The sequence below is a fragment of the Crinia signifera genome, chromosome 6 (assembly GCF_055691185.1).
Source record: "Crinia signifera chromosome 6, ASM5569118v1, whole genome shotgun sequence".
NCBI lineage: Eukaryota > Metazoa > Chordata > Amphibia > Anura > Myobatrachidae > Crinia > Crinia signifera.
In genome coordinates, this window is record NC_139222.1 from 127,074,101 (window position 1) to 127,102,011 (window position 27,911).

The window sequence follows — 27,911 nt, forward strand, 5'->3', positions numbered from 1 at the left end:
TCCAAAATTTTTATTTTATATTGTTTATAAAAGAAAGGCTATACGTGCCAAGTGCAATGGTATGATGCAAAGAGGGGATCCACAAACAGATGTAAGAAGCTGTATGCCACTACATCACAGAGTAGCCATTTTAAGCTCATGTCAAACTAGAGCATGAAAATCCTAATACTATTATTTTTATTATTTAAAAAGGTCCATAGCATCATACAAAAACAAAAAAAAAGAAACATTACAATGTAACACAGCAATAACACAATATATTCAAATGGGTTTATTTACAAAGATGGAAGTTCTATTGAAGATGGGATGTTGCTATGGGCAAACAGATTCTATATATTATCTTCTAGAAAGTGCTAAATAAATCAAAAAATTGTGATCGGTTGCTATGCGCAACATCACATCTTCAATAGAACTCTCATCTTTGAAAATAAACTCCAAAGAGTCAGTATAAGGAGAAAAATAAAAAATAAAGCGAGTGACGCACAACAATAAAGCAACTCTAGAAACAAAGTCAATACATCCAAAATCTTTACAAATACAAAAGATAAGAGAATAGTTCCATGACTGATTTCGGTAAGCAGTCTGTGACAAATGTATTATTAGAGCATCGTATAAAAAGGTAGGGCAGAGCCATCATGCATTTTCAGGTACTTGTGTCGTTTCACGGCGCCCGATAGATCGGATGCGATCCAAAGCGATTTTTGACCTGTTCATAACCCCACTATCCACTACGCATTGAGTTGATTTTATATAGTGTGGCGAGCGCAGTAATCCGCTTCGGGCTCGGTGGCTCGTTGCACTCACTATATAAAATCAACTCCATGTGTAGTGGATAGTGGGGTTATGAACAGGTCAAAAATCGCATCGATATATCGGGCGCCGTGAAACTACACAAGTTTTTCATTTAGAATTCTATTTGCCATATTTATATAGGTGTATGTTGTTATGCAGGGATGTTTATAGCCAATTTGGCTCTCCCCTCCACCTTCCATAGACATTGTTAAAATAAAAGATTTGCCTGGCCTTGCAGGAAAAAGACAACAGTGTCCCTTAAGCTGGGTACCCACTATTCCATATTCTCAGTCAACAATATAGTTGACAATTTCCCTTCAACTCCCCAGAGCTCCAGAATGAATGATATATAGTGCATACACGATTTGACACAGAATAAAGATGCTTTGCTTTACCAGTCACCGTCTTGTTTCATGAAAAATTTATTTTTATCTTTATCGTTCATACACATTGATATGCACCCGTTCATAAATGACATAGGGGAAATTTATTTCAAATGGAATGTGGTCACGGGCAACCAATCCGAATCGACTTATTTATTTATGATCTTCTAAAAGGGGCTAAATAAATAAGAAGTCGATTCTGATTGGTTGCCCATAGCAACATCCCTTCTGAAATAGCACACCCATCTTAATAAATTTCCCCCATAGGCAAATATTTACTGCATGTATGCATGTACAAATGGGGGGAGGGGGGGGTGTCGATAACGTTTACCTCTTATCGTTAACAATGTGGTGGTTACACACTAGATGATATGCAAGATAATATAATTTTAATGTTATTGTGCATATCATTAGGAATTATCTTATAGTGTGTACTAGGGTGACCACCTCATCCCTTTAATTCCGGAAACATATTAATTACACAGATTCTGTGGCAGTTTAAAAAAAAAACAGATGAAATGGAGTCTTGAAGTCAGCCAGCCGCAGAACCTGTGTAATTAATATGTGTCCGGAATTAAAGGAATGAGGTGGTAACCCTAGTGTGTACCCAGCTTTACACCATATTAAGCCCCACACAGTAATGCCCTTGACACCATATTATGGTCCCCCACAGCGGGTGTGCTACAGGGTTCCGACAGTCATTAGCCTGACGTCGGGATCCTGACTGGCCAGACTCAGACATCGTGGCAAGCGCAACAAAACCCCTTACGGGCACAGTGGCTCGCTACCTATTCTATTCTCCCTCTATGGGGGTCGCGGGCCCCTACGAGGGAGAATAGCCGGTGGCCGTCGGGATCCCGTGTGTCGGTATTTTAACAGTTGGGATCCCGACGTGTGGTAAATGATCCCCAGCAATGTATATATTATTAGATCATACTATCTGATCCTTGTCAGGTGTTTCATATTGCCACAGCAGCCACTCTAGCTGCAGCATCTGACTGACTCCTCCGAGACTCCCGATGGTCAGCGGTCCTGAGACTGGACTCCCAGCACTTCTGGGTACTGCCGTTAGTGTCTGCCTCCATTAGAGTGTAGTAAATGTCCCTCCCAAAATGGCTACTACCTCCTCTAGCATCCTTCAGTATTGTCTCCCCTGAGGCAGCACCTATTTTGGTTCCACCAGTATTCCATGAGGATGGGCAAACCTGCATGGATTACAGCTTGCCCAGACCTAGAAAAAAAAACATGTTATTTTGCATGTGTTATTGTTTCTACTAACCCAGCAGTTTGCTGGTCTGGATGTCGATGGGAACATTCTGTATGTCCTGCAATAGAGTAAAACAGAGTGAAGCATTATGGAACTGCATTTCTATAACTTTGACCCATAAGATACTTTGAGTAAATCAGTTTGTTGTTGTAATGGGTTTATGGTCATATTTAAGTGTTGAGTGTAATATTGTCAGAAAATCGTCATGGACACTGGAAGATGATGGATAGCAACCCTCTATAGTTTACACATTTCATGCTGGATTGGAAATGGTAGATAATAACTACACACCTCCTTCCAATGCCAATTACCTAAATTCAGGTGGACACCCAGAAAGAGTGTATATAGGACAGCAGCTTTGCACATGCACGAGTTCCTCTGACAACTGTACATGCGGGATGCAGTTTAAATCCCGGCGGTCGGGATCCCTGCATTCAAAATCACGAACGCCGAAATCCCGACACTTTCTCCCCCCGTGGGTGTCCACGACACCCTCGGAGGGAGAATAAATTAGTGTGTGATGAGCGTAGCGAGGCACCGGGCCCGCTGCGTGACGAGCGCAGCGAGCCCGCAAGGGGGGGGCGATCCACGTCCCCCCCTTGTCGGGATTTCGGCGTTCGGGATTTTGAACGCCGGCTTTTCATGCCGAATCCGTACATACGCATGACCATTACCTACTATGTCCTCATCTGGCATGTTTAATGATGGTGGAATTGCTGCTACTACTGTATATGAGGACTATTACTTCCGATGCCCCCGGATACTTGGGGGAAATTTACTAAGATGGGAGTTCTATTTCAGATGGGATGTTGCTTTGGGCAACCAATCAGATACTATCTACTATCTTTTAGAAGGTGCTAAAAAAATAAGAAGCAGATTCTGATTGGTTGACCATAGCAACATCCCATGTGAACTAGAACTCCCATCTTAGTAAATGTCCCCTTTGTCTAAGCAAGAAGGCTGCAACCTCTCATGTGCAGATCATTTGTCTGGCACACCACACATCACAGATTTTCCTCCTTGGCTCTGATAGGTTTTCAGGAAAACCTGCAATGTAGCTCTAGCTTAATTCTCGGAAACGTGAGCATCTCCAAAACAGATTTTCCAGTTTTGGCAACAAAGTTGCAATGGCCATTCTGAGGGTGATGCCCTTGAATAGTGATATAATTGAGAGCGAAAAACAACCAGCCGGTAATCGTGCAAAAAGGAAAGGTTTTTGTGCTCCGCGCTAACTTAAATGAATGTTTTTGATATTGATAAAGGAATTGTAAAAAATAGATATTTATTATGCAAGTATTACCCTTAAAATTATTGTAATCATAATTACAGTCGAATAAATTTAAAAAATGAAGAGAAATGAATGAAAAAGTTGATATTGTTAAAAACAAGATTTGCCTAGGTGGGAGTATTGATGTATAGAGTCCATCCGGTACCGTATTTTGTTCTTCTGATCAGATCCAGGTCCGTTCCTATATTGCATCTTCACAATGGTCCATACCTTGGGTTTGTATTCCAGTATAGATATAAATTGAAAAGTGGGGGGGGATTCCCTTTTGGGGGAAAGGGAGGTCCAGATGTTGAAGAAGGAGGAGTTCACTTAAGCGATGGCACTCCTAAGGTAGCCCGGGAACTCTACTCCACTGGTAAGTCCAGGTTTTTGGTGGCTCCTGGTAAGGATTGGAGCAAGAAAACTGGCAAAGGTTAACATTAAACTACATTAACTACCTACCAAGTCACTCCACACCTTGATAAAGCCGGTAAACCGGGGAAACGCGTAGGTGGAACAGTGGGAGTACATTGCTTGTGTCCATCTTACCCCACTCAACTCAACAGCGCTCCTGAGACCGAACCAGCCTCACCTCAAACCTTTGCCAGTTTGCTTGCTCCAATCCTTACCAGGAGCCACCAAAAACTTGGAGTTACCAGTTGAGTAGAGTTCCCAGACTACCTTGGGAGTGCCATCCCTTAAGGGAACTCCTGCTTCTTCAACATCTGGGACCTCCCTTTCCCCCAAAAGGGAATCCCCCCACTTATCAATTTATATCTACCGTATATACTCGAGTATAAGCCGAGTTTTTCAGCCCTGTTTTTTGGCTGAAAAAGCCCTACTCGGCTTATACTCGAGTGTGGGTCTGGGCAGGCATTTGCCTGGGGCATCTGGAATGCCTATGGGCCGGCTGAGGGTCACAGACAGTGGTGGGTTAAGGCAGAAAACAGGCTGTGGTATTGCGCGGTCAGCTCAGACATATGCTGAGCCTCTGCAGCGAGGGAGCGGGTACCTTCAGAGGGACAGGCGGCAGGACACTGCACATAATAAATATGCTGGTGTAACGCTGGAGCGGGTACATGCAGAGGGACAGGCGGCTGGACGCTGCGCAGAATACATATGCTGGAGTGACGATGCAGCCGACCGCTGGCAGAGCTCACATACTGTAGCTACGGCATTCTGGATTACAAGCACAGTGTGCAGACTGCATATACGCGCCACGCGCTGCGCGGCCAGTCTGCACACTGTGCTTGTAATCCGGTTTGCCGTAGCTACAGTATGTGAGCTCTGCCAGCGGTCGGCCGCATCGTCACTCCAGCATATGTATTCTGCGCAGCGTCCAGCCGCCTGTCCCTCTGCATGTACCCGCTCCAGCGTTACACCAGCATATTTATTATGTTCAGCGTCCTGCCGCCTGTCCCTCTGAAGGTACCCGCTCCAGCGCTCCCTCACGCTGCAGAGGCTCTGCATATGACTGAGCTGACCGCGCAATACAGTACCACACTATCATATTTATTCTGTGCAGCGTCCAGCCTGTACTTACAGTGGATGCGAGGAGGCTGGCTGCCACTGTCAAAGATGGCTGCCGGTCCTTAAGGAGTGCTGCTGAGCATGCCCAGAGAGAGCAGCTCTTCCCATGGGCCTTTGCGGAGTCTGAGATTTGTTGCTCGTGACTCCGTGAAGTGTGCCAGTGCAGCCAGCCACCTTCCTTAACTGAAGTGCACGGGTATATTTAAAAAAGTACTGTAAGTTTATTTTAAATAAAGATTTGTGTCCAAGAAAATAAAATATAGCAGACTGTCCACAGGGGCAGATTTCTAAAGCCCAGTGAACTGAAAAGGTGGCTGGTAATTTTTCACCAGCCAATCAGCTACTAACTGCCAAGTTACAGGCTGGGTTTGAAATATGAGCGTTAGGAGCTGATTGGTCGGTGATAAAGTACCAGCCACATTATCACTACACCAAGCTTAATAAATCTCCAATTGTTTTGGTTGACCCTCTTTTCCACTGAAAGAGCTGGCTTGTTTACTGTGTTTCTGTGAAATAAATATTCAGAAACATTTAACCTACTGATGTGTCAAATAAATTTACCAGTAGCTGCGGCATTTCCCACCCTAGGCTTATACTCGAGTCAATAAGTTTTCCCAGTTTTTTGTGGTAAAATTAGGTGCCTCGGCTTATATTCGGGTCGACTTATACTCGAGTATATACGGTATACTGGAATACAAATCCAAGGTATGGACCATTGTGAAGAGGCAATATAGGAACAGACCTGGACCTGATCAGAAGAACAAAATACGGTACCAGATAGACTCTATACATCAATACTCCCACCTAGGCAAATGTTGTTTTTAACAATATTAACTTTTTCATTAATTTCTCTTCATTTTTTAATTTTATTCGAATGTAATTATGATTACAATTAACTTAAGGGTAATACTTGCATAATAAATATCTATTTTTTACAATTCCTTTATCAGTATCAAAAACATTCATTTAAGTTAGCGCGGAGCACAAAAACCTTTCCTTTTTGAATGCTTCTGTACGGGTGTGACAAACCCTTCCAAGTGCACCACAGCTTGACGAAGCACCTCAAAACCTGTGCCTCTTTTCTGGTAACTCATTACCAGATCCCTTGCCCAGCCCCAAATCGTGCCTACACACAGGGTGGACTAGATATCTTAGAAAATGACCCATCGCTCCATGTGTAGGGGTCATAGTGATAACAATGTGCATCGATATCGCTGGGAGATTAAGATCCTGCATGCAGGATAAATCTAGTCAGATTGCCATTCAGGACCATTGCTCTCAAAGGAGAACACAGGCCTTGACAGATCGCTCAGCACACATCGATGACCAGGGTCAGAGTGCAGGGATTTAAGACCCGTGTTGACCCAATCACGCCAAAGAAAATCCCAGGTTTTTCAGCAAATTCCCAGGTTGAAAAGCTTTAACCTGGGAATTTGCTTCTGGTGTGAATTGGGGCCAGGCTTCACCCGGGAAATTGACCCAGCACTCAAAAACACTGGATAATTGCCGGGTGGCTAGTGTGAAAGGGGTATTACCGTATTAGTGTAAACATGATTACCACGTCTGTGGTGCATGTGACAATTGTGTAGCATTATGATGTACAGACTCTAGCCTGAATCCTCAACAATTGTAATTCTGCTCCCACATCACCCTATCATGACCATATAGTTACAAGCAGTGTAACGATTTCCCCACAACCAAGAAACAGATGATACAACCTAGGCCAAAAAATACCTACCAACATGAGTCTTCCCCTCTCCAGGAGGGACACAATGCTCTGTTTCTGGACTTCCCCTTAATTTATGGTTGCCATCACCTGCTTTGAACAGGTTAAGGGATAAGAAAGGTGTTTCAACACAGGTGATGACAATCATACATGCACCCCGTCCTCCTGGAGAGGGTCATGTTGGGAAGTAATTAAAGGTAGACAAAATGGGCTGCCCCAGGTGTTATGGCCGGACAAAGGGGTGTATTCAATGCCGCGGCAAGCGGCCAGCGATGGGGTTAAACAGCGAGAATTGCAGAAAACCAGCGATCCTCGCTGTTTAACCCCCTCGCCGGGCGCTCGCTCTATTCAACGTTCCAGGGAAATCCTCGCCGTCACAGGACGGTGAGAATTCCCCATAACAGCGAGACCCACGGCTAATGCAGGAAACTCGCTGTATTTAGCCGTGAGTCTCGCTGCTTCTGGAGCAACATACGCCAATTTCCCCTCGATCAAAAAACGGAGCGAGGGGAAATTGGCGTATGAGGGGGCTGCGTTGAATACTGTCAGGGTGAGTGGTGACAGCGAGCAGGAAGCTCTGCTCGCTGTCACCACTCACCCACAGCATTGAATACCCCTAAAAGCATACCTCCCAACAGGACCCTCTCCAGGAGGGACAGAATGCTCTGTTTCTGGTCTTTCCTCTGAATGTATGAATGCCATCACCTGTGCCGAACAGGCTAATTGACAAGAAAGGTGTAACACAGGAGATGGCAGTTATTCATTCAGCGGGATGTCCAGAAACAGAGCATTGTGTCCCTCCTGGAGAGGGTCATGTTTGAAGTTATGGAGTCTGGACAAAGTGTCAGCATGCACAGACGCGGAGCACTTTCCAAACAGCTGGAGAGCCATAGGCTGCCTACCCCTAGCTGAGATCCCCGAATATATAATGGTCAGTGGCGCAGACAAGCGCCGCAATATCAGTGTCAAAGCTCACAGTCATGGCGCCACCTCCTGGCTCCCGGTCACACCTGCTGCTGCATCACGGAGACTCCGGTAACACTTAGGACACGTGTCCCGGACACATCATCCGCCACCAATCACAATCACGGAGGAAACCCTCAGCTCTAACCCCACCCACAAAATGTAAGTCGCCAATGACAGGAGCGTAGCGCGCTCTGTGACGAAAGTTAACCATGTGAATTGTGTGCGTGTGTTACCTGGCAGTGGCAATAGGGGCGTCAGAGACCAGTCAGTGACAGTGTATCATTTCCTATGCATTCAATGCCCGGTGACGTGTGACCTGCTGCTCCTCTATTACGGCGCTGCACTGGCAGCAGCACCGGGTAGACCTATACAGTGAATTTATTATGAATTGCCTAGAACGCAGTGTTACCCTTTGGGAGTCCCTTCCAGGGATAGAAAACATTTGGCTCTCAAGCTGTTGTTGAACTACACTTTCCAGCATGCTCTGCAACAGTTTTAGTATGGTCAAATAGCCAAACTGTAGCAAGGCATACTGGGATATGTAGTTTACCTACAGCTGAAGGGCGAAAGGTTCCCCATCCCTGCTTTATATGTTACAATGCAAATTATTTTAATATTTATTTTCTGCAGCTGCCCTACCGCCGCGTGTCAGAGGCGAGCCCGTATGCAGGATGGGATAAGGATAGTTTGTACTGTGCAGCAAATAAGCAGAGAAACCTGTATGAATTTAATATATTCTAGTCATTACTGAAAAACAGGAACATTACCCGAGATGTGTCCATTACTAGGGACCATAGGCGAATCTGGAAATATGGTAATGGGTGGTCCCAGATCCAGACAATGAAGAAGGGTGGACCTTTGCGTGGCAAAGCTGCGCAGCAAAAAAAGGGGCATGGCCTAATGGAAAGGAGGCGTGGTATTACATATTAGACCACACACCGTAATGCCCATTATACATTTTAGCAAACTCCATAATACCCATTACAAAAAAAGCCACACAGCATAATGACAATTACACATAATGCCACACACCGTAATTCCAATTACACATAATGTCACACACCATAATGCCCATTAAACCTAATACTACACACAATAATGCCTATTACATATTATATCACATAACTGCCACATACCTACATGCTCATTATCAGAGGTATATTGCTCGTTGACAGGGATTGCATGCTTCTTGCCAGGGGTCTTATTCTTGTTGCCATGGGGAATTACATTCTCATTGCCATGGTGGGGGGGGGGGGGGGGGGGGGCATTTACATGCTCATTGCTGGGGGAAGAGGGGGGAGGGGCGGTATTACATGCTTGTTGCACCAGTTCAGGAAGAAAAAAAACCCTCTCCGCAGCAATGCTGGTTGTTGCGGCTGCACAAAAGACCAAGGAGAAGGAGCAGATAGGTCAGGCAGGACTTGAAACAGAAGACCCTAGCAGCACAGCCAGCCACACAAGTAGACGGCTGGGGCCGCAGGGGTCACAGCTATTACAGGCGGTCGGGGGCAAGGAACCACAAAATAGGTAGGGAAACTTTAAAAGGTTTAATTATGGTCAGTTTGCAGGATTAAGTATTTAACTGATGTAGGTTTAATTTAAGTTGTACCAAAAGAATGAAAATAAGTCCATTACATGTTGAAATGGGTAATATATTGTGACAATCAGTGGAGGTTTTTACCTATGGACTGCACATTAAAAATGTGTTTTTATGTTTTTTCTATGATAATTGAGGTAATTCTGGACCCTATTCATCGTTGCAAATTTGCAGGTGAGGGCAATCATACATTAAGAGGGAAGTCCAGGAACAGAGCATTGTGTACCAAATGCAATGGGTCATGTTGGAGGGTATGCACGTGCAGCTGTGGCAAATTGATTATTTGCTGGCTGCTTGTACACAGCACTGCGGGTGGGGGCGTGGTGTTACCCGCACACAATCTGCGACTGTATGTTTGCTGGTACATTTGCGGTGCGTGCAGCGGGCAGGCGTTCATGCAGGCAGTGTTTAAAGGACATGCAAATTTTGCAGCTTTTCGTGTCATTCAGAATGAGGGCCCATGTGTACACAGTGAGACCTGTTTTTTTATTTAGATTTGGCCTATTCGATTTGTACTATTTGATTTCTCTACTGCTTTTCAATTTTCACTTTTTGACATTCGATTTATACTATGTAGTCTTGCCTGGCATGTCTACTTTTATATTTGATTCACACTACACAGCGCGCATCAATATGTATGGTGAATGTTAGGGGCCTTAATGATAGAACAGGGTTGCCAACCTGACCCTCTCCTTCAGGGAGAAAATGCTCTGTTCCTGGACTTCCCTGGTAATGTACTGTATGATTGTCATCATCTGTGGTGATACGCCATTCTTATCAATTACCTAGCTCCTTACAGGTGCTGGCAATCATACATTACCAGGGAAGTCCAGAAACAGAGCATTTTCTCCCTGAAGGAGAGGATCAAGTAGGCAACCCTGTGGTAGAATTAAATGCTCCTTAGTATTTAAATAAATTAAAGCCCTTAGAGTCTTTTAGAGACCCATTCTGTGGGAGAGTGCTTTCTTGCCCTTAAAAAACCCTGGGTGGGCTGGGCCTTTCATTCCACCTTTCATTCCAACTCTAGGGGTCTCCGTGCTGTTAAATAAAAATGTGAGTTTTGTCTGTCAAAAGGTTCAAACAGATCCATTAGGCTAAAAAAATACTGTCAATTCCTGGGCGCAGACCAAGTTCTCTTTTCCTGATTATCTCAATTTTACCCAAGAGAGAGAGAAAATAAAGAGAGAACACAATAGTGTAGTACACTTTGACACACTAATAAAACACCTTTTCGAGTTTTAAATTTGACTGGACTCGTACCCTTTAAGGTGGTCTACTTTTTTAGGGTAGACAATTAGCGTGTCCTCAAGGGGCGGTAACGTCACCGTGAAGGCTTATACAGGCTTCTTTTTCAAGGCATAAGGAGGCATAGCATGTATCCCTATATTTATACCCCTATCCGGGGAAAGCCTATTTCCAGACATGGAGTTACCTATCCGCTAAGTACAAGTTAAACCTATACATACTCCCAAAAGTCCGGTCCACAATTCCCCAAGGCACGGAGTCATCAGCTGTTTCTCCTTATCAGATCCATTAGGCTGTTATGTATTTTTGGCAAGTTCCTTTCATAATTCCCCTTTTGTGTTGCTTACCATTTATAATCCTCCCCCTTACCAACCTACTGTAATTTCTAAGGCTTGTGTGTTTATGCAAGACTTCCCCTTAGTACCGGTTATATGTGTTGGGGATTTTAATGCTGTTATGGATGACTCTATGGATAGATGGCAACCCGCCTTAGTGGGTGGGCAGGGAGGGGCCATGCCATTTGTCTGCCTTATTGCTGAACTGGGGCTAGTGGATGTCCAGCTAGTATGCTTTCCATCCGCGAGTTACTTCTCTTGTTTCTCTGGTACCCATGGGGTTTTTCACATAGTGATATGGTCGTGATTTCCGGGCAGCTGCTCCCCTCTGTGACTGCCATCATGGGCGGATTCGGGGGGCACCTGGGCAAGTGCCCCCCTTCCCTGTCATTTCTGACTTTTTGGAAAGCGGTTTTGACAAGTATCAGAGACACAGGTATTCGGGTTCCTCTCATGACCCCTCCTATCTGTGTCTTTGCTCCTTCCTTTCCCAACTTAGATTATATTTTAATAACCTCCTCACTCTGTCACGTTTCTGTATTGCCAAAACAATAGCCCTGCAGACCCCGCAGTTGCGAGGAGGCACTAAGTAAGTGTGGGCGCCGGGGTCTGCAGGGCCTGGGACCAACCTTACCCCTCTGCTCGTCGCTGCCAGGACCCACAGATCTACTTGTCTGCCCAGTGGCGTAACTATAGCTCCGCAGCCCCCGCGGTGGCGGGGAGGCGCAGAGAAAGTTTGTGCGCCGGGGGGTCTGCGGGGCTATAGTTACCCGCTGCTGTCTCTGCCATTTTCCAAGAGACTTTTCATTATAGCAGCAGGAGCCACTAGCCAGCGCTGGGAGAGACGGGACCATGATGGCACTGGGCACGGCAGGCAGGTACCGGCAGAGACAGCAGCGGGGGGCGGCGAGGGGAGGGGGAGTGGGGGCGCCCCAAAAATTTGCGGCGGGGGGGCTCAAAATCCGTAGTTACGCCTCTGTGTCTGCTGTCCCGGCTCTCCTCCTGGCGGGCTCCTATTAATGAAAAATAGCCCACATAAATGTCCGCCCCTTACAACAGACACTTTTTGAGGATGCTAGAGGAGGCGGCAGCTGTTAGGGGCAGGCTTTGTGTGAGGGTCATTTTCATCAGCCAGGAGGAGAGCCGGGACCGCAGACAAGACATCTGCGGGTCCCGGCCACAGACCGGGAGGCGGTGGTAAGCAGCGGCTTTATTTTACCGGGGGGGGGGGGGCGCTGCCGCAATCTCCGGTGGGGGGCGCTCAATTTATAGTTACGCCACTGGTAAATGTCACACTGTCCCATGAACGCTTTATGCATACTAAGCGTTGCTGTGAAAGAAAATTTGTTAGTTTGGGGCTTCTAGCAGGATTCTCGATTTTATATTCAAGATGACTGATCCTAGATTATTTATTGGATGTTGGTGCCCTGACTGGGCGCCTCCCTGCCCTCACGCGCTGCCTACCACTGAAAATTTCTTACAGTGTTTCTGAATGATATTTGTAATGCTGAACATGAACATTACATTTATAACAATGTCCAGAAAATGCACCACTTTAATTTTGTTTTATTGTAATGTCTTGTTTTGACAAAAGGAAATGACAAAAACGTACTAAAATTGACTTGATTAAAAAAAAAAAGACACCGACGCAGATGTTTGGAGTGGACATATCCACCATTCAGCCACCTCTTGTTAAGCCTTTTTTTTTGTGTTACATATATTTTATAAAATTATAATGGAATGGGGAGAATTTAATTTGGTCTCTGCTTGAGCTGATGACATATCTATATACCTGTGAGCAGGGCTATATTTTTAGCACCATTTCTGAAGGTATTTTGATGACATTATCAGGAACAGCATCCGGAAACTCCTGTCAGCTGGGCCCAGAGCCGGCCCTAGGCATAGGCAAACTAGGCAAATGCCTAGGGCGCTTGGAATGCACAGGGGCACCAGCCGCTTCTGCTGATTAAAATGATATGCAGCATGCCTATATTGTGTGTGTGTGTGTGTGTGTGTGTGTGTGTGTGTGTGTGTGTGTGTGTGTGTGTGTGTGTGTGTGTGAGGATGTATCTGCATATTCATGGAAATCACTGTAACATAGCATTCCGTTTGCAGGTACAGCCAGAGTCGCACACATGCCACATATCATTTTAATCATCGGAAGCTCCTTGTGTGTCATGGTCAAAAAAGGCACCCAACGTTAGCAGAACTGGCCAGGAGCTGCATGGCCTATTGAGGCAAGATGTGTGAGGAAACATCTGTATCCAAGCAGAGGCAGAGGTCACAGTGTTAGTGGCTGTGCGAGTGCTGTCTGCGGGTGGGTTGGTTGTGCTATAGTGTTCTGCATATGTGTAAAGGGCATTATGTGTGTCATGTATAAATGCATTAATAATGTGCGACATATGTGTAACAGGCATTATTTGTATAAAGGGCATTAATAAAGGTTGGCATAATATGTAAGGGGCATTATGTTTATAAGGACATTAATAATGTGTGTCATGTGTAAGGTGGGGCATTACTGTGTGGTATACCAAGGCCAAAGTCTGATGAAAGGGCCCAGTGGGGGCCCCCTCCCCTTAAGTGACAGCAGCAGCTGTAGCTCTCTCCTCTGCCCAGCACACATTGCTTTGTGCTGGGTTGCAGTGTGGTCATGGAGGTGTTTAAAATAAAATATATTCTCAGGATTTTTTTCTAAGGGTATAATGTGGGTGGGACACCATTGCATGATATAATGTGAATAAAGTTGCACTACTGTGTGGCATAATTTGAATTGGGGGTACTATTGTGTGGCCATGTCTCTTCCCAGCAAGGACACATCCCTGTTTGGGCTGCGCACCGAATGCGTGCACTGTTTCTGTTTAAAATATTGTGGGTAGGAGCACCAAAATGATGACTGCTATTATGAGGGTTGATGGTAGTGGGAAAGGGGAGCAGGGTCAGAGGTGGAACTAGTGGCGGTGCTAGGGGGGCACCAGCCAAAATCTTGCCTTGGGCGTCATTTAGGCTAGAGCCGGCTCTGGCTGGGCCATTGGTCCTTTCAAAGTACCGGTGCCTGGGGGGCAGGCATAGGGGGTGAGGGAAGATGACATCTTGGGCCAGATGTATCTAGTTTCAAAAAGTGATAAAGTGGAGAGTGATAAACAGTCAATCAGCTCCTACCTGTCATTTTTCAAACCCAGCCTTTAACATGGCAGTGAGGAGCTGATTGGCTGGCTGTTTATCACTCTCCATTTTATCACTTTTGGAAGCTTGGTACATCTGAAGCAAGCTGATTTAGCTGCTTTCAGGCAAAGGGTTTGGTGTAGGTGGAGGTCCCAGAGAGCTATCAGCAGTCCTGCAGTTCGTCTAGGGTGTACAGGGCATTATGCATAACCCCCCCCCCCCCCCTCAGGCTGTGTCCCCGCACCAGTCTTCAAAGTTTCTAAGCCCCCACTTCAGTCAGCGGGGTATATGTTTCCATGGCCCCTCTCCCCCAGTCACTATTGTGTGTTTCTATTCTCTCCCCCTGTATCCCCCCCCCTCCATCACCATTGTGTATGTCTCCTTGACCCACCCCTGAGGCACAAGTGTATATGTCTTTCTGCCCCTTCAGTCACTACTTTTATATGTTTCCTCCGCCAATCGCCAGTATGTAGGTCTCCATGTGCCTCCAAGCCAGATCTCTGGATCAGTGCCTTGTATGTAGATTTATTTTATTTTATTTGTCTGGCTCTTTAGTAGTATTGTGTGTATCTGGCTTTTTTTTGTTAATTGTATTTAGATCGGACTTTTGGGTGCAATACATGTAGATTTATCTTTTTCAATGTACAGTACTGTGCAAAAGTTTTAGGCAGGTATGGGGAAAATGCAAGTGTTAATAGTTTATATGTATCAATTAACAAAATGCAACTTAAATAAACAGCAGAGAAATATAAATTAAATCAATATATGGCGTGCCCACCCTTTGCCTTCAAAACACCATCAATAATTCTAGCAGGGGCGGATTGGGTTTGAAAACCAGCCCGGGAAATTTCTTGTAGCAGCCCTTAAAGGGGCGTGGTCTGAGGGGGTGGGGTCTGCAGAGTGGTGCACAATCCATCCTCTTAGAGCCACTGGGCCAGATTCTCTAAGCTTCAAAAGTGATAAAATGGAGAGTGATAAACAACCAGCCAATCAGCTCCTGTCTGACATTTTTCAAACACAGTCTGTGACATGGCAGGTAGGAGCTGATTGGCTGGCTCTTTATCACTCTCCATTTTATCACTTTTGAAACTTAGAGAATCTGGCCCTAATACTGAATTGGACGCAGTTGCAGCATTGCCTTGTGTCTTTCGCTGCAGATGTGCCTGCAACTTTATACTAATGTTGCTTCGCAACCCTTCTCTGGAGTACATCTGTGCATCCGCATGTGCAAGTAGTGAGACATTGTCAGTGTCTACCTATGTTAGATGCAGATCATCAGTCTGAGTATGGCCTTCAATGTGAGCAAATCAGCGTCTCTATACAAAACACACCCATATTACATAAAATCTGTGTCTGATTAGCCACCCCACTTTAACCACCTAGTAATGACCACTTTAACCGCCTAGTAATGAATCTGCATTTCAGTTCAGATTCAGATGCACGCACAAACATTGTCAGGATGGGCAACTGAGGTGCAAAACATTTCTCCCTTGCATCCAACATCAACACTGGTCAGACGCAGATTGGGCCCATAATGCTCTATACCAGTCGTTCTCAACCTCGGCCCTCAGGAACCCCCAACAGTGCATGTTTTCCAGGTCACCCGACAGGAGCACAGGTGCACTCATTATTCATTGACACATTTTAAAAGATCACAGGTGGAGCTAATTATTTCACCTGTGATTCTGTGTGAAGACCTGAAAAATGTGCACTTTTGGGGGGGTCCTGAGGACCGAGGTTGAGAACCACTGCTCTATACTATACCAAATGGTGCTTGCTATATAAAATAACTACAAAAGGGTCATGCATATCTACATAATGTCACTCCCTACTATGTGCTGATCTCACCCATTATAAAAACATTTAAAGGTGCAATAAATAGAAATAGCAATTACCAAACGGAAAAAAAAAATATATAAATTAAAGATTCCTGCTGCCAATGATTTCTTAGCTAGTGTGACATTATGGTGACGATCACACCACACATGCTACAGCATACTGTACATGTCATGTACTGTATACTATATTTATATATAGGCACAATAGCCATTCAAAGGGTATGTAATAATAATAATAATAATAATAATAATAATAACTCACTAACATAGATCATATTTCACTAAGCAAAAGCACTTTCCAGCATAACTGTACACATGCACTACTTCCAACTTTTACAGCACCGTCTGTTCACAAATCCAACTACAGTATAAAATATAGTATCACTCACAGAGACATTGTTGGCACAGCTCTGCCTCACAGACAGCGGCACATCCCTGCCTCACTAATAGCAGCGCATCACCACCTCTGACACCGGCACATCCCTGCCTCACTAATAGCAGCGCATCACCGCCTCTCTGACACCGGCACATCCCTGCCTCACTGACACGGCAGATCCCTGCCTCACTGACACCAGCACATCCCTGCCTCACTGACAGCGGCACTTGTCTCACTGACAGCGGCACTTTCCTGCCTCATTTAATTATTTTTATTTTTTTATAGAGGCTGCAGCACTCTCCATCGGGTCATTCATATAGTAAATAAAGGTTGTAGATACTACGCTGACAGTCGGGATCTCGGTAATCAGGATCCAAACTGCCATAGAGGGGGAACAGAATCTTGTGGCGAGCTAAGCGAGCCACCATGCCCACAGCATGGCAAGCGCAGCAAGAGGCCTCATTGTGCTCCCACCGGCAGTCGGATTCCCTCTGTCAGGAGTGTGACTACCAGGATCCTGGCTGCCGGCAAATCATACTGAATGCGTAAATAAGCATACAACCTGGTGCCCTCTGTAGCTGTGGCTTCAACAAGCAGAGCATTCATATGTATTTGGTCATGGCGGCACTCAGAAAGACAGACCCAGAGGCAGTTATGCATATCTGCCTCTGGGTCTGTTTCCATCTGAGTGTCACTATCACCAATTAAAGGTGGTAGACACAGCCGTTGGGTGGGAAAGGGAGGGCTGGAAAGACAACCCTGGGTGGAATAGGGATAGGGGGTGATTTAGACAGCAAAAAAAAAAACAAAGAAGAAAAACAGTTCAAGTGCAAGTCTGAGCACTATATCAGTATGTATATCTATTACAAAGCCGTTCCTAAGCAATTTGATGCCCCAGGAAAGTTTTTACCTGGTGCACACTTGAATCTCCGCTTGTTTTGCCGCCGACCCGCACCCCTATCCCAGGACTCATAACCCAGCAGCACATCTTACAGCAGCAGTAGTTTCAGGTTTTATGTACAGTAGTAACAACGGATGTCAGGCATTAACATTCGAGTGTCACACTTGGTGTCAGACAGTAACATTCGGGTATCCTTACCTTAGAGGTGTGTGGGGTGTGAAAGCTGGGGTCTCTGGTAGTATCCAGGTGATTGTCCTTCTTCTCCCAGTGTTCTCATACAGCGGTCGATTGCTGTGGGAGTCATACTCCTAGAAGTCCAAGTCTGTTGCTGTTGTAGTCCTCCTCGCAGTCCCTGGGGGAGAAGATCTTTCTTGCTAATGCTGCCTTGTGATTGCGCAGAGGCTGCTGCTCCCACCCAGAGATTGGGACCTCCGGGTGCTGGATGCTGCAGAGCGCACAGCAGCATCATCGGAGAACATGGAGAAATAGGTGGCCAATTGGGGTGGATGTGGATGGTGCGCCCATAACGCAAATGTGCTAACCAGACTGGGAACAATGGTCTGGAAGGTGGGAGTAGCAGGTGTGGGCTGACCTGATGATGGGGGAATTGTGATGGGTGCTGGTTGATGGGCTGTGGGGTGATGGGCTGTGGGGATAATGGATGGGGGTAACAGGCGTGGAGATGACATCATTAGTAGAGACAATGGGTGTGATGCAAAGGGCTGTGAGCAGGAAGGTGGGGGTAACGGGTGTGGAATCAAGATTATGGGTGGGGGTGGTGAGAAGGAAGGTGGGGTAACAGACGTGGGGGTGACAGGATTAGTGGAGACAATGGGTGTGGTGCAACGGGCTGTGAGCAGTAGGTGGGGGAAATAGGTGTGGAGTGATGGGTGGGGGTGATGAGCGGTGAGCGGGAAGGTGGGGGTAGCAAGTGTGGGGTGACAGGATAAGTGGCATAAGTGACATACATTATAATGGCCAGAAGAAAAATATACTCATCAGAAATGGATAAGCTGAGGAAAATCATGACATCATCATGTGTACAAGAGACAGGTTTTAATCTGTTTGAAGGCAGAGCAGCTGGGAGAGCTCTCTCTGCCAGTTCACAGGGTGCAATGCATATTACCATATATTACCTTCAATGGGGGCATCACACCATTCCATATTGCTTGTGCATGTCTCGTGCAGAGGAAACGGCGGGCCTCGGAGATAGCTTGAGCCCTTAGAAGATGTCATGCCTGCACCTGTCGGAACCCCTTCAGCACAGAAGCTAATAGAGCCGCTGTCGAAGCCCCGCTGCTGTGCGCCAACTGCGCATGAGCAGAAACTCTTGATTAATGTTGGCGGCGCTGCAGAAGTGACAGCGGCCTGGCAGAGGAGTGATGGGGCGGCCGCTGAGGTGACAAGGCCGCGGCCATCTTTAAATCGGTCAAAGCCGCAGCCGGCCACGGCCATATTTAGTTTGGGCAGGCAGGAGTCGGTCACTGAGTCAGAGGCCGCGGCCGCTAACCGCTGTGTTAGCGCGGTCCGCGGCCCAGCCAGGGGGGGAAAGCGGCCAGATTTGGACCGGCCCACCGGGAAACGCCCCGGTTTCCCGCCAGGCCAATCCGCCCCTGAATTCTAGGTACACTTGCAAACAGTTTTTGAAGGAATTTGGCCGGGAGGTTGTTCCAAACATCTTGAAGAACTAGCCTCATATCTTTTGTGGATGTAGGACTTGCTCATATCCTTCTGTCTCTTCATGTAATTCCAGACAGACTCAATGTTGAGATCAGGGCTCTATGGGAGCCCTATCATCACTTCCAATACTCTTTATTCTTCTTTATGCTGAAGGTAATTTTGAATTACAAGGCCCTATGTTTGGGTCTGTACTCCTGCTGTATTTGGAGCATATCAGATGCTTTCCTGGTGGTATTGTATAATGGATAAGTACCTGCCTGTATGTCTCAGCATTGCGGACACCATTATTCCTGGCCAAATTTCCTCATCCGTTTTCTGCAATCAGTCTAAAACCTGCAATGAACCTGTACCCGGCTTCACTGTTGCCTCCCTAGCCATTCCACAAACAAACAGCCTTCTGTTACAGACAAATATTTCAGATTTAGACTCCTCAATCTAGAGCATCTGCTATCATTTGTCTGCATATGTTTTCAAGCATAGTTGAGTCGCTTGGCCTTTTTTCCACTTCTGGCCAGACTTCTCAGAATAGTGGATGGGTGCACCTGGATCCCACTGGTTTCTGCCAGTTCTGAGCAGATGGCACTGCTGGACATCTTCCAATACTGAAGGGCAGAAAGCATGATGTGTCTTTCATTCTATGCACTAAGTTTCTTGTTCGACAACTGCATCTATGGTCCACAACATTTTCAAGTTCTTTGTGCTTCTCCAAAAGAGCTTGAACAGCACACCTTGACAAGCTCTCTACTGCCTTGCTTTCAGCATGATAGTGCATCACTACACAGAACCATAGCCACCAAATTATGACTTGAGGACCAGTCTTCGGAGTTCAGCAGCATGAGTTGGCCTATTGTTTTGACAAATTTGAATGCAATAGAACACGTGAGTTGCATTTTAATGTGCCATGAATGGCATTATTAAGGAGGTATGATGTATACTATATACCCAATACTTCAGTGAACTTACGGAGTCCGTGGGCCTGTTTGTCCGCAGTCAGTTAGGATGGGTTCTACATTCTCATCTGAACTTGTTTAAACATAGGTGTTCCCCAAGGATGTGTTTTTAGTCCTTTCTTATATTCATTGTATACTTCAATAAGCTCTTCAAATTTGGAGTCTAACCTCACGGTCAAATATACTGACTGTACTACCGTAGTGTGTTTGATTAGTGAGGGGGGGGGGGACTGCTATAGAATGGAGGTACAGAAACTTAGTAACATGTTACATGAAATCCTAATGACGCGTGTTTTTTGTTTTTAAGATCCTGTGTAAAATAACCCTCTACCTCAATCAATGAACCCTACATTCTTCACAATTTGCAGAATGAAAACTCTACAGGATGCAGTCACCATGCTGGTGATCAGGATTCTACCTGACTGATGCTGAAATCCCACCCAGTGGCCACAACATAGGCGCCGGAATCCCATCATCCTGATGGTTAGAATGCAAAGGACTGATAGCATTGGACCATTTTGACCATGGGGGGAGGTTAGGCACTAATTGGAAGGGTTAGGCTGCAGGGTAATGGGGAGGTAGTTTTATATTATGAAGATGGAGGAGCAGCTGGGGTTCCAGAACATAAGCAGGCTAAATAAATTATACAGTGCTCAATGCTGTATGTGAAATCAGGGTTGAACCGTCCGTGCTACTGTGAGCTACGGTCGGGTGCTGGTGTCAGCGTGTGTCCCACCCGTGGCTTACCACAGTGTGAACAGCAGTTCAATCACCGTGCATCCTCCATGGATGCGGGTACTGACACAGGCACAACACGTCAGTACCCGCATCACACGAATACACAATCAAAATACATTCACGGGGAAGGGGAATAAGGGGCACACACTGAGTGTGTGTTTGGTCAGCGTACGCTTCGCATTTGAGCTTCGTCAAGACCTTAGCGTTGAATTGGCGGCTCTCTGACATACGGAGTCCGCTTGCACTGAGTCGCGGCTAGTGACGTCCCCACCGCACACTCTACAACTACAGGCACCCAGTGGCTAGCGGTTCTGTATATGCACACCCCGCCTTCCGCCTTCACCCGTTGTGTCTGTGTCAGTACCCACATCCCTGGAGGATGCACGGTGATTGAACCGCTGTTCACACCGTAGTAAGCCACGGGTGGGACACACGCCGACACCCTACCGTAGCTCATGGTAGCACGGACGGTTCAACCCTGATTTCACATACAGCATTGAGCACTGTATAATTTATTTAGCCTGCTTATGTTGTGGAACCCTAGCTGCTCCTCCATCTTCATAATATAAAATATATATATATAATTAGTATTGTCATATGCAAAGAGAGCACATTGATATTAGAGGTTTCCAGGTACTACACACCGCTAATTAGATAAAAGCATATTTTAGGAAGAACATACTGTACCACAATTTTGGGGCCCCACTGAGTGAGGATTCATATCCTTTTTATTCACATGTTTGTGTGTACATTTGTGTGTCTTTATGTGGTTTTATTTCGTAATTTTTTGTAATATTGGATACAATAAAGGTTATATTTTAATTATTCTTCTTTGTGCACCACAAGAGACATTCTTCTTGTCTTTTCAATTGCATTATCCAGTGTCCAGTGGTAGCACACCCCCACCACGATAATAGCATATCAACAAAAAAATGCAATATGGAGGGCCACATCAGTAATCATTAGAAATATTCTCTCCTGTGTGACTGATTCCTCCTTTGCCCCTGTTCAAATAATGGGGAGGTAGGGTTGGGCATCTGGTAGAGAAAGTTAGGGAGAGTGGCTTAGTAGACTTACCCACCCCTGTCAGGATTCTGATGGTCGGGGTGCTGCTGTTGGTCTTCTGACTGCTGGAATCCAGTCCGCTGGGCTCACATATGTATTCCTATTTTACATAATAACTAGGTAACGTGAGGAATGGTGCAAAGAGGCATTTTGAGCCTCCCACTCCTAGGAGTAGAGGGCAGTAGATGCTAAGAGATGACATGGAGAAGGGGGAATATGAATATGGAAAAAATAACTATGGACACTGTATGAAAGCTACCAAGTACCATATAGGGTCAGGAGAGGAAAAGTAAGTACGGTTTAGTACCTGAGGATAAGGTACGAGTATAATACATTTTATTTTGATAGTTGAAAGAAGAAAACCGGTCCAAGCATTTTCCATAGGAGACAGAAAGCTAATGTGACCAAAGAAAAGTTACAAGCAGGTACTAATATAGAAGTAAAAAGTCTTACCGTTTCTGTTAAATTGTCAGTACAAAAGATATATTTTCTAATCAGTTTTATGATTTAGGACACTACCTGCTTATTTACATAAGATGGATAAGAATGTTTTGTTGCATGGGGTTAATGAAACCTATTCTGCATACCCTATCTAAGTATTAAACAGCATACTTTCACCTTTACCTACAGTAGATGGCTAGGGTGTGCAGATATACACAGTCCTGATTTCTATTGTCATATACAGTACTTGTGTCACACTCACCTGCTGAACTCTGTTACAATGTGACAGGTGTGTCCTACCTATAAATATTCATGTTTCAGTTCCTGTTCTCTCCTGTTTGTTGAGCTGGGAGGGTCAGGTTTAACCTTCAGAGAGAGAGTGAGAGAGAGAGAAACAGGGACACCTGTACCAAGGCTAGTGAGACTAACGCGTCTGACAGCATTAGGCACCACTGTTCTAGACAAGAAGCTCTTACTGGAAAGCAGACAGATCTTTCAGAACCACTTGTACCTTGAAAAGGGAAACACCTTTCTCTGCAATTTCTTAATTCATGAGGGTGCTAGAACAATATCTCACTCTATAGAAGAGATATCTTCTATATCTTAGAGAAAAACTCTATAACAGTGAAGATCGGAGAAGCACCTGTTACACACAGACAGGTCGCCTGGTGCTTTGACAAGAAGACATTGTCTGAGGAACAGGTAAGCTTGAGGACATTCTCTGTATATCTTGGTTCACAAACCTCCTCTGATCTTCATCCACCTTCCCTTTTGTGCGATCTCATCTTCAGCCGTGCCCGGTTTCTGTCTGCAGAATACTGTTCTCATATTTTATTTATCCCTCTCCTCTTCATAACAATGCTATCTCATTTGATATATTTTTACTCTCTTGACCACATTTAGCCATATAATTTATTCTGTAAATTTATCTCTCATCTCAGGGTTTTAATTTCTCCAGGCCATCAGCCCTGGCCAACTGCAGCAGGTGTCCAGCAAACCACAATTATTTTCTTGTAAAAGGATCAGGAATAGTCAAGAGTTATCCTTTAATATTTTTGATTCAATGTTCGTCATTGTTATGAAGCCAGGTACACACTGTAGAGAGAGGCGGTTTCCCTTGAATCTGATTGCCAGTACACACTACACACAATTTAATAAAAAAAAAAGAACTTTAACATACACCAGGTCGAGTGCACTATCATCCAGTTAGCCGCACAGCAGGGACGACAGTACAAGTCAACACCTCGGGATCATGTAAATCAACCATACAGACTAATGGTGTGTATACATGGTGAGATTTCTTTGCTATTCGACTCAAGGTGCACATACACGGTGTGAGGGTGCTGTGCAAAGTGATGCGCACTCCCGCGGGCATCCCATCACATAACACATAAAGTCTGTGCAGCCCATGATTTTTGAACTAGGTCCCGATCGCATCGCATGCGATCTTATCACATGCTATGCTATCTAGTTCAAAACGCATGGGAATATTGTACTGTGTATGGGCATCTTCAGTTTCGATTGCTAACTCGTGTGCTATTTACATACAATTCATACTATCTACATTCAATCTGCACTATATAGTCATTGCTGCACTGTCTATTCAGTTCATGTTTTCCAGGTCACCCGGCAGGTGCACAGGTGCATTCATTAATCATTGACACATTTTAAAAGGTCCACAGTTGGAACTAATTATTTAAGGACTGACTTTGAGAACCTTGGGACTAATGCTGGCCACAGACCAACTTTCCTCCAACCATCCAACTAGCTGCTTGGATGGAATAAAAATATGGTACTGGATGGGAGCAAAGGACAATCAGAAATGTGCTCACAAACTCAGGAAAATGGACAAAACATTCAATCTAATTGTTTAAATCAAACAGGTTCAACTACAGTACCGTGTCTGAGTGACAGTTTTTGTCCTTTTCCAGATTTCGGGAGCAAATTTCTTAAGTAAATATTACATTTGCTCCCATCCAGTACCATATTTTATTCCATCCAAGCAACTAGTTGGATGTTTGGAGGAAAGTTGGTCTGACGTGTGTCCAGCATAATAAGGGATGTCAATGATTTGTTGTTCCCAAACAGCTAATCATCCTGACATCATTTAGATAAGAATAAAGCACAGAGGCAGAAAATCATTATAATCACAGAACATAAAGAGATTTTCAGACTCAGAAAAGCATCTCAACACTGTATTCATCCAAATATACAATCATGTCTGAAATGCATTTAACATGTGTTTACCAGATCATAATTTAAGTTTGAAAATCTGATTTCATACCCTGAAACATGAAACGGGTATTCATATTAAGTTACTTTGCTAAATCTGTGCTATCACTTGTGGTAAAAAGATATAGTGGAAAGCAGGTTGTGTGCTGGATGTAGAGGTTCCATTTTGTACAGGTTCCATTTTATCCCACCTACTGAAACTCAAACAGCATGGGTCCTCTGTGTTACCTATCATCTTACTTTTTCTATTGCTCTTGTCATGTTATAAAGGCACTATTTTTTCCTGAAATAGCTGTGCAATAATTTGGTGACAGATTCATTGTTTGCGACATTTTTCGAATTGTTAATTAACACTATGCAGTGGTTATAAGACTTTTCCAATCAACAAGTGACTGTAGTGATTTTGTTGACCAATTTAAACCATATTTTACCTTTTTGCCATACCTCCCAACTTTTCATGTTAAGAAATAGGGACACTCGCGCGGCGAAGCCGCGCGACCGCCCGAAAAGGGGGCGTGGCGTATGCAAATGAGGGCGCGGCTTATGCTAATTAGCCGCGACCTCATTTTCATACGAGAATAGACGCTGTGCGCATGCGCACAGCGTCTATTCTACTACATTGGGGGGTCTCCCAACTGCCACCCCCCGCAGCGGGACAATGCCTGCCGCGGGTGGGACGTCGGGACAGGACCCGAAAATCGGGACTGTCCCGACGGAATCGTGACAGTTGGGAGGTATGTTTTTGCTGCCTTTTGGCTTATACATAAATTCATCTGCAAACAATAGCAAACAGGCATAAGTTTGTCCGAACTAAATATTCTCAGTCAATAGTCATCAGATCAAATTACTAGATTAAAGATCAAATTTAAATTAGATAAGGATATTGCCAACATAACCCTCATACACACTAGAAGATAAAGTGAAAGATAGCTTTCAGAAAGGTCTTTCTGAAAGCTATCTTTCACTTTATCTTCTAGTGTGTACCTTCAATATCATTAACAACCCCAACCCTCGTCTAGCATGTTCAGGAGAGGGAGGTCCTTGTTAACAGTGGCCATGCGGTAGCATGGCCGTCACTCCCCCCGCTGTTGCTCACTTCAGAGCCGGCATTGGCAAGGGTGTATGCCACCTAGCTGGGTTCCTGTCACCGACAATATTAGCGTCTGCGGGGTTACCCAGTGTGTATGGGGCTTATACATGGAAAATAATGACATGCACCATGCTGTCCAGATTGGTTTTATGGGGCCTTCAACACGTCAAGAGATTTCTGCTTAATTTCGAAGGATTTGGTGAATCACTATCGCCGGTCTAGAGCATTCAGATCTAGTCAAATCGCTTAGCAAGAAACTGCAAATTGCCCATGTTTTAAGAAGCGATCTGAGTGATCTACATCACCCTCACTCCTGTAATACCTACCCATTATTTAAATAAAATCTGCCATACTAAATGGCTCACCACAAATCTCTTCTGCAAATCTCTTTGTTGGAGGATCTAGACTGTGGGAAATCTCCCACACTAAATTGCTCAGAACACAATTCTTGCTCAAATCTCCCTTTGTGTATGCTCCATTACTGCTTAGCAGGCAGATCAGCATTTGGGCCATTCCATGAAATGTCCCATATGTGACATTGTAAAAAATAAATACATCTGTAGCTGTTATATTTTGAGTTTCAACCTTAAGGGGTGTACACATGGGGCAATTATTCTAAGTGATTTTGACAAAATCGGCAAGGTTTGCCTGAATCACCACGTGTGTACACAGCAGGAGAAAGAGATGTGCAGCCCAGCAGGGTCACTAACGCAGTCATGCAAGAATATTCTTGCTAGATTGTGTATGTGGCTACAGCTAGCAGGATGTAGTTAGCTGTCTCTTTGGTGGCTTAACTACATTTTGATACGGGATTGGTATGGAATCCCGGCGGACGTGGATCGCCCCCCCCCCCCCCCCCCCTTGCGAGCTTGCTGCGCTCACCACACAGCGGGCCCGGTGCTTCGCTACGCTTGGCACAGTAATTTATTTTGTGGACACTCATAGAGGACAAAGTGCCGGGATTTCGACCGCTGGAATACTAACTGCATCCCTTTGATACACACGGGCTCAGTCTAAATCGTCAGGACTGAGTCCATTGTCTACACGGTTTAAATAGCTTTCATAGGTTTTCAGATTTTTTTTTATCATCTCCAAGATCGGTCATAAGGGGGCTATATGCAACTAATCTTATCTAGTAATGTTCTGATATTCAGACCACATCAGCGTGTACTTTTGGTACTGCTGTCATCTTCTATTTCAAACTTTATTTTCCACCTATTTTCCAGAACCATGGCTGAGCCCTCACATAGTTGGTGGAAGCTCACCTTTCTCAGAAAAAAGAAGTCCACCCCAAAAGTTGTTTATGAATCAGTCGTGGAACATGCGGGCACTGAGAAGGGAGCAGAGGAGAACCCAGAAGATAGCAACTACACAGCACGCCTAGAGAAAATTGTAGACAAGAATACAAAAGGCAAACACGTAAAAGTGTCCAACTCTGGACGATTTAAGGAAAGAAAGAAAGTCCGTCCTTCACTGAATGAGACGCCTGCACTGTGTCCAGAACCCCCATCTGGACAATAAAGTAGTTGTACACCTGGATTGTTCATCATTTTCCTTGCACGGATATTCCTTGCACGGATATATGGCAGTGGCATCTTCAGTGCATGACAACTGACAACGGTGGGACCATTATGTTTTGCAATGATCAGTGTGTAAAATGGTTTTGCTCAAGAGATGCCCCTGATTTTGTTATTAAGGGGCACAAAATCATGTGGCCTGTCCCTGTGTTTACAGACACATTCATGCAAACATATGGGTGTTGACATGCCCTATTATCATTTCACAGGAATGCATGTGCGAGCAACTTTGTACATAAGTGCTGTGGACACTACAAGACAATGCATCCAATGACATCTCAGGAAGAGACATTCAGTCATATCTGTTTACTTGTATATGTATCAGAACATGTGCCACATACACCAGTTGGGAATTACCTACTGTGAGCCGTATGTAATTATATTTATTCAAGTGCTGGCATTAGTCACTATGTGTTTGTATCCACATTATATACAAACATCAACAAGTATGCCTTTACCCAGTTTGGGCTGTATGCAAACATATTCCATATACACAGAACAGGGCCTATGTTCTATACATGTATGTACTGTAGTTAAAACACATGCTGCATTGATTTATAAACATTGCCGTGTTTAGCCTTAATTTTAGTAAATCATTACAACATGCTGTTTCCTACATACAATGTATGTATATATAATTTTGTTTTGTTTTTAACTTGAGCTGGTTAATTTGTCAAAGGATTTAATCCATTTGTTAATAAATTGCACAATATGTGTAAAAAAGGGCAAGCTGTGTTTGCTGACATCTACAGA

General features: G+C 44.8%; 2 protein-coding genes across 8 annotated transcripts in view; one reads left to right on the top strand and one right to left on the bottom strand.

Moving 5' to 3' along the window:
• Positions 1–8,084, bottom strand: part of CDK5RAP3 (CDK5 regulatory subunit associated protein 3) — a 23,451-nt gene extending 15,367 nt beyond the window's left edge. The window contains exons 1-2 of one of the 4 annotated variants that reach the window (XM_083147099.1): positions 7,942–8,084; positions 2,455–2,500 (exon numbers count right to left, since the gene is read on the bottom strand). In XM_083147099.1, coding sequence (XP_083003225.1) covers positions 2,455–2,500; positions 7,942–7,947 — 52 coding nt within the window. In that variant the 5' untranslated portion in view covers positions 7,948–8,084. Of the gene's footprint in view, positions 1–2,454; positions 2,504–7,867 lie in introns of all 4 variants that reach the window. The other 3 variants (XM_083147097.1, XM_083147100.1, XM_083147096.1) reach the window with 3 other exon arrangements.
• PRR15L (proline rich 15 like) lies at positions 7,734–27,818 on the top strand. 4 transcript variants are annotated; one of them, XM_083147102.1, is made up of 4 exons: positions 8,185–8,290; positions 20,384–20,498; positions 22,167–22,243; positions 26,808–27,818. In XM_083147102.1, the coding sequence occupies exon 4, from the start codon at positions 26,812–26,814 to the stop codon at positions 27,100–27,102; it is 291 nt and encodes a 96-aa protein (XP_083003228.1). In that variant the 5' UTR covers positions 8,185–8,290; positions 20,384–20,498; positions 22,167–22,243; positions 26,808–26,811; the 3' UTR covers positions 27,103–27,818. The 4 variants fall into 4 exon arrangements, with proteins under 4 accessions (XP_083003229.1, XP_083003230.1, XP_083003228.1 ...); XM_083147103.1 differs by lacking the exons at positions 8,185–8,290; positions 20,384–20,498 and adding an exon at positions 7,734–8,090; XM_083147104.1 differs by lacking the exons at positions 8,185–8,290; positions 20,384–20,498; positions 22,167–22,243 and adding an exon at positions 7,735–8,090.
• The last annotated feature ends 93 nt before the right edge of the window (positions 27,819–27,911 follow it).

What these genes read in the sequence shown, in the direction of transcription:
- PRR15L (XM_083147103.1), top strand. Translation starts at nt 26,812, where the DNA reads ATGGCTGAGCCCTCACATAGTTGGTGGAAGCTCACCTTTCTCAGAAAA.